This window comes from Myotis brandtii, unplaced genomic scaffold, assembly GCF_000412655.1.
Source record: "Myotis brandtii unplaced genomic scaffold, ASM41265v1 scaffold99, whole genome shotgun sequence".
Lineage (NCBI taxonomy): Eukaryota > Metazoa > Chordata > Mammalia > Chiroptera > Vespertilionidae > Myotis > Myotis brandtii.
In genome coordinates this window covers 3,546,554-3,555,476 of record NW_005372121.1, presented here as the reverse complement: position 1 = coordinate 3,555,476, position 8,923 = coordinate 3,546,554, and the positions used below count along the sequence as shown (strand labels likewise).

The window sequence follows — 8,923 nt, the reverse complement described above, 5'->3', positions numbered from 1 at the left end:
AACCGGCAGTCAGACATCCCCTGAGGGGTCCCAGATTGGAGAGGGTGCAGGCTGGGCTGAGGGACAACCCCCCCCCCAGTGCATGAATTTCATGCACTGGGCCTCTAGTCATTAAAATAAATCTTAATCTCCTCAACTGTAAGTAAAATAAATAAATAAATTTTAATCAGTAGAACAAGCTCTCCCACTTTATTATTTTCCTCAAGTATATTCTGGCTATTCTGGTATCTGAATTATAAAAAGTTTCAAATTGGTTTAAAAAAAGAAAAGGAAGAGAAAAAAGGAAGTTAATTAAACTACAATTGATAATCACATTGAATCTATAGTCCAATTTGGGGAGAATTGGCATCTTTATTATGTTGGGTCTTCAAATCCAATGTCTTTCCATTTACCTGTTCTTTAATTTTTCTCAATTACATTTTATAGTTCTGCATAAAGGTCTTGTACATCTTTTGTTATTTTTTTCTTAGACATTTGATATAATTATGTTATTGAAAATGATACTATATCTTCTTTAAATTTTATCTTCTAATGTATTGCTAGTATAAATATGCATTTGATTTCTTTACATGAATTTTGTATCTGACAATCTTAATAAGTTCACATATTATTTATAATAATTTATTTGTAGATTCTTTTACATTTTATACATATACAATTACATATACAACTACAAGTAATACATTATCACCCAACAGCATATTGCTAGTAATATACCAAATATCTATTATACAATTACATATACAACTACAAGTAATACATTATCACCCAACAGCATATTGCTAGTAATATACCTATAAATATCTATAAATATAAAGAATACATATATATATATATAAAGTATTCTATACATATGATATATAGTGTATATTTCTTTCATGAAAGAGCTTGCAAGAGATAATATTCTTTTCTCAAAATGTCCTTTTCAGGTTTTAGTATCAAAGTTTGCTGGCCTAATAAAATAAGTTGATGACTGGAGGATTGTGTGTAAAACTGGTTTCTTAGCCTATTGGCCACATGCATTTGGTTTAAGAAAATGATCCCAGGTAACAGAAGTAAGGAACTGGGAAATGTGAAACTGGGAAGGAGCAAAAGCAAAAAAGAATGTTCTGGGGACAAATGAGGCTTAATCCTGCTGGGATTTTCCATAAAGTGATGTAGAATGTACTTTTGAAGTGTCCACTCAAGAGAAAGAAGGTAACAGCAACCAGTTTGAGGCAGGTATAACTTTTACCCTATGGCAGTGGTCGGCAAACTGCGGCCCCTTGAGTGTGGCTCTTCCACATACCACGTGCGGGCACGCACGTACAGTGCAATTGAAACTTCGTGGCCACACTCAAGGGGCCAAAGAGCCCCAGTTTGCCGACCACTGCCCTATGGCTTCTCTGACATGAGGCATGGAATGTTTGTGGGAAGCTCTCCACAAATACACACATGTACAACCTGGAACTACAAGGGAGTCAATACCTCATGGACAGTCACTGACCAATGGGGGACAGGAAACTGGGCAAATGCTCCCCTCTTCTGGATTAAAAGGTAAACTGACAGATTGTGAGTTTGAGCATTAAAAGTATTTGTTACAATTGGCATTATTGCTTTCTCAAATGTTTGGTAGAATTCACTGGTGAAGCTATCTGGGCTTCTTTCTTGTAGGAAGGTTTTAATTTAAAACTCAATATATTTAAAAGATATAAGACTATTCAGATTTTCTACTTATAAGTTGTGTTTTTCTAGGAATTCATTTCATTTAACTTGTATTTTGGCATACAATTATTATTTTTTGTACAATTGGTGTTTGTTTAGATTTACTCACAAAAAGCAATTTTCTTTGCTATTTCTTTTGCCATATAACCTTTCTTTCTAGGATCATTTTTCTTCCTCCTGAAATACATCTTTCAGAATTCCTTTACTGGGAATCTGTTGTTAGCAAACTTCCAGTTTTGTTATCTAAAAACTAGAGGCCCGAAGCACGACATTTGTGCAAGAGTAGACCTTCCTTCCCCCCGCTGGGCTGCCGGCACCGGCTTCCCTCTGGTACCCGGGATCCGGGCTTCCCTCACAGCCCCGGCTTCGTCTGGAAGGTTGTCCAGAAGGACGTCTGGAAGGATGTCCAGTCTAATTAGCATATTATGCTTTTATTATTATAGATATCTTAAATGTATCTAATCTCTTGAAAGATAGTTTCAGACTTTATAGTTCTAGGTAGATAGTTATTTTCTCTCAGCACTTTGAAGATAATCCTCTGCTTCTGGCTTCCATTGTGCTAATGTGAAGTCAGCAGTTAACATAACTCCTATTAGTAAATATTTTGTCTCTTCTCTATAAATGCTTTTGAAATAATTCTGTGTTTGTGTTTTCGTAGAGTTTCACTACAAAATGTTTAGGTGTACTTTCTTTTAAATTTTTATGCCTGGGGTTTATTTGGCTTCCTAAATCTAAGAATACAGCCATTGTTTCTCTAAATTTTGCCTTTCCCCCTTTATATCTATCCAATATATAGTCTCTTATTTGAGTTTGATTTTATAGGGTTTTTATTAGGTTATTTTCATTCATGGATGACTTTTTTTCGTCCCTGTGTCATGATTTTTTTGTCCCTGTGTCATTTAGTGATTTTAAAAATTGTCAGCTCTATTTCTCCAAGTGTATCTCAGAGAATCCTTTGTGCTTGTCTTCAAAGTTCATTTCTCCAGAGAGCATCTGCATTTGCTTCCTCTGCCTGGCACTACCAATCCAAGCACACTTTAAGCTACATTTTTAGGTTACAGCTTTTTCATGCTATTTGAGCAGTGCTCATTCTAGCCCCAAACTCCTATGAGCACGGGAGCTTATTATTTCTGCATCAAAAAAATTATTTTATTTTTCCACCAGCTTAACCATACATTAGCAATTATCTTTAAAACCATATTTTAAACAGTTTTTAAAGGTGGCTACACAGGGAGGGGGTTTCTCTGTGAATTTAATAATCCATATTGTTTTATATTTTATTTTACGGATTTATTTAGGCTCCAGTATCATGTAGATCCAATGACTGAAGTTTATAATATAATAGAAATATACCTATCATACATTACAATGTCTTATATTTGAATAGCTGGAAAAACAACTTCCTCTCATTCTAAATTGTCTTGACTCTTATCAGACACTGTGTTTCATATGTTTTAGAATCCATTGTCAAATATCAGTAGGGCAATGAAGAGCATTAAATTAATATTTATTGTCTCTGTGTGTAAAGTTTGGGAAGAATTGAGTTATTTACAATATTTAATCTTATCTGCACATTTCTGGTTAATATTTTTAAGTATTTTTCCTAAGTAAGAAAAATTTTTTTCAATTATATTCAGATTGCTAGTTATTTTGAAATACATGTTGTTTTGAGGATTCCTTTTGTACAAATGGGTTAATAGTTCTTCCCTATTCTGTTTTTGTTTTGGTGTGTGTGTGTTTTTTGTCAGAACATGAAAGGCTGCCAAAAACAAGCAAAATAAAATAATAAATGCCTCAATTAATGCCCCCCCCCCCAAAAATATTCAATACTATAAGGGTCCTTTTCTCTCTGCAGCCTGGGCAGCCCTTGAGAAGGAAATGCTAATTACTCTTCCCCCTCCTCCCTTAATGTTTGAAAAAGAAATGAAATTATTGTGGTTCTTGAGGCAAAGAACCAAAAAATCTTCTTGAAATGGATTATTGAGAATTCAATACCCCTATTTATACCCTACACGTCGTATGCTTCATTAAAGCATAGTTTCCACTATACTAATTGCTGCCAGAAAGGATATTGACTTTTTAGGGTCATTCTCCAAATTAAAAACAAAGGTCTACGTCCCATCCCTGCCCTGCCCTGTATGATAGTTTCACTTCCACACATACACAAAAAATACTGCAGAATTCTGAGAAGCATGCCACTTTCACAATCTGACGTCAGCTTACGATTCTTCTAAGTTCAAAAACGATTTTTTTTTCCTTTTGTCATCAACACTGTCACCACCCCACCCATCTACACTCATGTGCATTGTACATGTTAGTAGTTGGCTCTTGGAAAATATTCGTTGAATTTTAACTAGGGGGCATTTTGAATGGAAGTGAGGAATCCTAGGGTTATCCTAAAATCCATAATAACGTAGAATAAATCACACCCAATGTGCTAACAAGTGATTTTCACTTAAAGGTGTTTTTTTTTTCTTCTATTGGAAAACCTAGTTTATTTTGTCTTCCGAAATACTGCTTTCCCTCAACCGTCATTTAGAAAATAAAACATAGATATAGAAATAATTTTTTTGCTGGAGGATTATAATTACAGAAGACAGGAGATCTCAAAGGTACGTGAGACAATGCCTTGCTCTGAATGGAAAGAAGATCCAGGCGATTGGTGAAAGATGAGTCCTACATCCCTGGGGTGTGCGTGTGTGTAACTCGGTGCAGAGCCAGCGTCTTACCGAACACCGCGAGTCCTTTCCAACACCGCCGCTGGAGGGCGCTCCCAGGAGACCTGACTGCCTGCGCTCCCCGACACGCCCTCGGTTTCCTGGGTTACGGGTTTCCTGGGTTACCGGCCTCCGCGTTCTTCCCCAACTTCTCTTCCGGCCGGCGCAGAACTTACGTCCCGGCGCATGACGCAGCACGCTCGGCTATAAATACGTGCCGACGCCCCCGCTTTCTCTCTGATCGCACGGACTGCCGGCAAGATGGCGCCGGTGAGTGAGCGCGGTCTGGCCGCGGTCGTCTTCCCCCAAGTAGGCCGCTTAGGCATCTGGAGAGTTGGGGTTGGCTCCGTGGAGATAAAGGGAAGTGGGGGACTAGGCTGCGCCAGGAAAACAACCTAAAGGTTAAGGCTAAGGCCTTCCGAGGTGACCGACACGTGGTCTGGAGTAAGGGAAGTGGGGGACTAGGCTGCGCCAGGAAAACAACTAAACGTTAAGGCTAAGGCCTTCCGAGGTGACTGACACGTGGTCTGGAGTTAGAGCTGGGCCGGCCTTGGCTTGGGGAGGAGGCGGCGCCGGCCGCGTGTGGCCATTTCTTTCCCCCCCGCGCTGGGTCACGTCGGTGCCACCCAGTCTGTCAGCGCCTCGGAGGAAGGGGGGTGTCGGAGGCTCTGACGGCCGGAGCGCGGCGGGAGCCCCCGGTCCAGAGAGAACTTCAGGACTGAGGTGCGGGAGAGGTTTGCTCTCACGAAGGAGTTGCGTTAAAGGCACAGGTCACGACTGTTGGGCAAATAGGAAAGGCATGTGCTTCAGACATCTGGTTTACCTCATAAGAAGGGAGCCAGGGAGAGTGAAAGTCGGCCCAGAGAGCACTTGGAAAGCTCGGCGTGTGTCGGAAATCTGCTAAACAAATCCCGGCTGGGGCTGCCGGGTCGCATACAAACTGGTGACGTCTGCGGGCCATGACCCCTGGCGGGTCTGCTCCGCCGGACAAATGGTTGGCGTCTCCTGAACTAAGTGCAGGTTTGGGGCTCAGGTTCCTCGACTGCCTAGGAAAGCCAGCTCGGTGTCCATTTGGGCGGGTGTGATGTGCAAGCGTTATCCTCTGATAAATGCTGGTTTTTCTATTTCACGACGTTGTCTGAATAGTTAGTGGTCATAGCACCACTTCACTGGTGTAACCTTGTTACGTGGCGTTGGTCTGAACGTGTTGGGTCTGCAAAACTTAAGGTGTACATGTTTTTAAAATTAAACAATATTTGCCAGGCTAAAGGTCGCCCTCCTGCTTCTCACCTGTAGCAGCATAGGGTTGAATCGTGTGGGCAGAAAGGGTGGCTCTGGCACAGTGATGGCGAACCTTTTGAGCTCGGCGTGTCAGCATTTTGAAAAACCCTAACTCAACTCTGGTGCCGTGTCACATAGAGAAATTTTTTGATATTTGCAACCATAGTAAAACAAAGACTTATATTTTTGATATTTATTTTATATGTTTAAATGCCATTTAACAAAGAAAAATCAACCAAAACAATGAGTTCGCGTGTCACCTCTGACACGCGTGTCACAGGTTCGCCATCACTGGTAGGAGGTGCACTGTTACTCCCCGTCTGCAGTGGGAGTGGCCCTAGGACGGCGCCTGGTGATTTAAATGGGCATCCGTGGTCTGGAAGATCGAGGCTGGAAGACTTTCCTTGGTAATTTGAACAGTGTGCCTGGTTAGAGGTTCCGACGCCAGGGTGGGTGTTGCTAGCTTCCACTAGTAGTAGGAAGTGGGTGGGTCCTTGTAATCTTTCCCAGTCCTAAAACTAGACTCTTCTAATGAAGGAAATGAACAGTAAGTAGCTCACCATATCCTTTCCACCTTCGAGTTTTGCATTTGGGAGACAACTTGTAGGACGGATTTTCATTAAGTTCAGGGGTGTGCCCTCCTTCCGGCAGCCTGGTTACAAAGGAATAACCAGATTGGTGTGCGGCAGTTTTTTTTAGAATTTTACACAGTTTAATAGAATCTCGAGCACGGTGTACATCATTGCACTGATAGATTTTTAAAGTTTGTGAATAAAGTGACTAAGTTGTTTTCAGAGTCATGATTGTGCTGACATTCTGTAACAGAAAGTCAAGAAGCCTAAGAGGACAACCTGGAAGTTTGGTTTGGACCTTACCCATCCAGTAGAAGATGGCATTTTTGATTCTGCAAATTTCGTAAGTATCACTCTGCGCAGTTTGTTTTTTATCAATCTAGAGTTCTTAATAATTACTGAGTGTATAAATTTCGTAAGTATCACTCTGCGCAGTTTGTTTTTTATCGATGTAGAGTTCTTAATAATTACTGAGTGTATAATATTTGATTTTAACCTAAGCTCTATTCCTAGGGTACCTTCCCTAGTGAATATCTAGGGTTTTCTTCCCTAGTTTTGCATTTTTTTTCTATTTTAAAATAGGAACAGTTTCTACGGGAGAAGGTTAAAGTCAATGGGAAAACAGGAAATCTTGGGAATGTTGTTCACATTGAACGCTTCAAGAATAAAATCACAGTTGTTTCTGAGAAACAATTCTCTAAAAGGTTAGTATTTGTTTTCCATAATATTTTAGTGAAGTTATGGTAATTGTGGGATGTTTTATGGAATATGTAATCCCAGTGTGCTCTCTTCATGTGTAAGAATAGATGTGTTGTTGGTGTCAGTGAGATATAGCAAAGTGCTCTGAACTTTAATAAGGCCTATATGAATGGATATATATGTTTAGTGATAGTACCAGTTACTTAGGCTGGTTGACAGTGAGTGTAATTTACTGTGAAGTTATGTCCAGGCCCCTGTCCAGTGAAACATAGGCCCTGTGGTCCGGTTTGTATATAAACTAATCACTAGGGATTTGGAGATGAAAGGAAATACCTGTCCTTGGGGATCTTATAGACATGCAGATAAATCCTATAATGACAGTATTAAAAGAGATAGGGAGGGCACAAGAATTAGCAGAAAACCTGAGAATGAACATAGTGTTGCCAGTGGAGTTCGGTATTTCTGGCAAAAGGAGCAGTATTAACAGGGCAGAAAGGCAGAAGCTGGTGATGAAATTCCACCAGGCTGGAAGCTGTTAATACCAGCCAGGTGTTAGTTTCAAGGCTGTGGGTAATCACTTGTAAGTGGAGCCTGTTGACAGGTTGCCTCTAGTTGATGCAACATGGGATTGAGATTAGAGATGGTGGTGGTGAAGGGAATGTTGATATTTTAGTACGTGGTGCATTTGAAGAATGAAATTGTAAATTTAGAAATAATCTGACTGTGACAGTAAAATCGAAGAGGAAGCTGCTCTCCTGCATATTGGCTTCTAACATAATACTCATTTTAAGGAGTTGGGAGAAGGGTTTTGTAGAGGATAAACTGATTGTAATTGGGTCGAGAGGCTGCTTTATTTGTATCCTTAGCAATCTTGCACAATGGTTAATACAGAGTATCTTGGGGGGAATTGGGAACCTGAAAGGTGAAGGTAACAGTGCACATCGTTCATGTAATAAGCCTTTACATAGTAGGTATTGAATTTCTTAATGAAATTCATGTTTCTGTTTTAAAGATATTTGAAATACCTTACCAAGAAATACCTCAAGAAGAATAGTCTTCGTGATTGGCTTCGTGTGGTTGCATCTGACAAGGAGACGTATGAACTGCGTTACTTCCAGATTAGTCAAGATGAAGATGGGTCTGAATCTGAGGACTAGGTGAAGGCACCTTATATAGGCCTTTGCTTATTAATAAAACATATGAAGTGTACCAAGAGAAACATCTAGAAATGGATTTTTATTGGTGAATAAAAAATGTAACACACTGTTAAGTTTTTGTCTTGTATTTAAATATGTGCTGTTTACATGACAGTTTCTGTAAGGAGTATTTAAATAGCTTATAGCTAGTGGAATTTTTCCCAGGATTTCCGAAATTGACTTTACAAATGTCCACTGGCCATGGTGTAAATCCATTTATATCCATTTTTTTTTATTAGCCATTCTTATGTATCCACTTCACGTTACTTTTTCATTCCTGTGTGGCTGTACCATAGTTTATTCAACCAGTTCCCTACTGATGGTCATTTGAGTTTCCAAATTGCTGCCCCTATAAATAGTGCTTAATTAAAAGCCTCGTGCAGATCTTTAATTATATTTGCCATTAAATTTTTGGAGTGGAATGCTAAAAGTGAAACTCCTATCAAAAGAAAGGAATGTGTAATGTAAATAGATATTGCCATTTCCCTTCTGTTGGGGGCCAACCCCAGCAGGTCCAGGGGTTCCCAAAGGTGTGGACGGAGTCGGTGAAGGAATGACAAGGAGGCAGCGTTCAGTTGATCAGCATGGTTGGGTTCTCTATTCTATTACATCTATATACTATTTGACCCCATAAGCATGCCTTTATAATTACATCATGGTATGTTTCGGGAAACCTACAGTTCCTAGTTTCATTTCCATAATCCTGTCTCTATCTAGTTCTGTTGATTTTAATCTTGTCTAGGTTAATCTCTGT

The 8,923-nt window shown here is 39.8% G+C and overlaps 1 protein-coding gene and 2 long non-coding RNA genes across 4 annotated transcripts in view; 2 read left to right on the top strand and 1 right to left on the bottom strand.

Moving 5' to 3' along the window:
* Window positions 1–375: 375 nt before the first annotated feature.
* Window positions 376–8,923, bottom strand: part of LOC106724831 — a 9,654-nt gene continuing 1,106 nt past the window's right edge. The window contains exons 2-3 of the long non-coding RNA XR_001360662.1: window positions 5,587–5,590; window positions 376–408 (exon numbers count right to left, since the gene is read on the bottom strand). This is a non-coding gene — a long non-coding RNA (uncharacterized LOC106724831). The remainder of the gene's footprint in view (window positions 409–5,586; window positions 5,591–8,923) is intronic.
* RPL22L1 (ribosomal protein L22-like 1) lies at window positions 4,583–8,243 on the top strand. Of its 2 annotated transcripts, none has more exons than XM_005886573.2 (4): window positions 4,583–4,691; window positions 6,528–6,617; window positions 6,857–6,978; window positions 7,986–8,243. In XM_005886573.2, exons 1-4 carry the CDS (start codon window positions 4,683–4,685, stop codon window positions 8,128–8,130), a joined length of 366 nt encoding a protein of 121 aa, XP_005886635.1. In that variant the 5' UTR covers window positions 4,583–4,682; the 3' UTR covers window positions 8,131–8,243. The 2 variants fall into 2 exon arrangements, with proteins under 2 accessions (XP_005886635.1, XP_014389095.1); XM_014533609.1 differs by having other exon boundaries at window positions 4,668–4,730.
* Window positions 4,738–5,320, top strand: LOC106724830. The gene is made up of 2 exons (XR_001360661.1): window positions 4,738–4,865; window positions 4,955–5,320. It is a non-coding gene; the product is annotated as an uncharacterized LOC106724830 (long non-coding RNA).

What these genes read in the sequence shown, in the direction of transcription:
- RPL22L1 (XM_014533609.1), top strand. Translation starts at nt 4,683, where the DNA reads ATGGCGCCGGTGAGTGAGCGCGGTCTGGCCGCGGTCGTCTTCCCCCAA. An exon ending in CCGCGGTCGTCTTCCCCCAA is followed by an intron (nt 4,731 to 6,527) that starts GTAGGCCGCTTA and finishes ATTCTGTAACAG; the next exon opens with AAAGTCAAGAAGCCTAAGAG. An exon ending in TTTTTGATTCTGCAAATTTC is followed by an intron (nt 6,618 to 6,856) that starts GTAAGTATCACT and finishes ATTTTAAAATAG; the next exon opens with GAACAGTTTCTACGGGAGAA.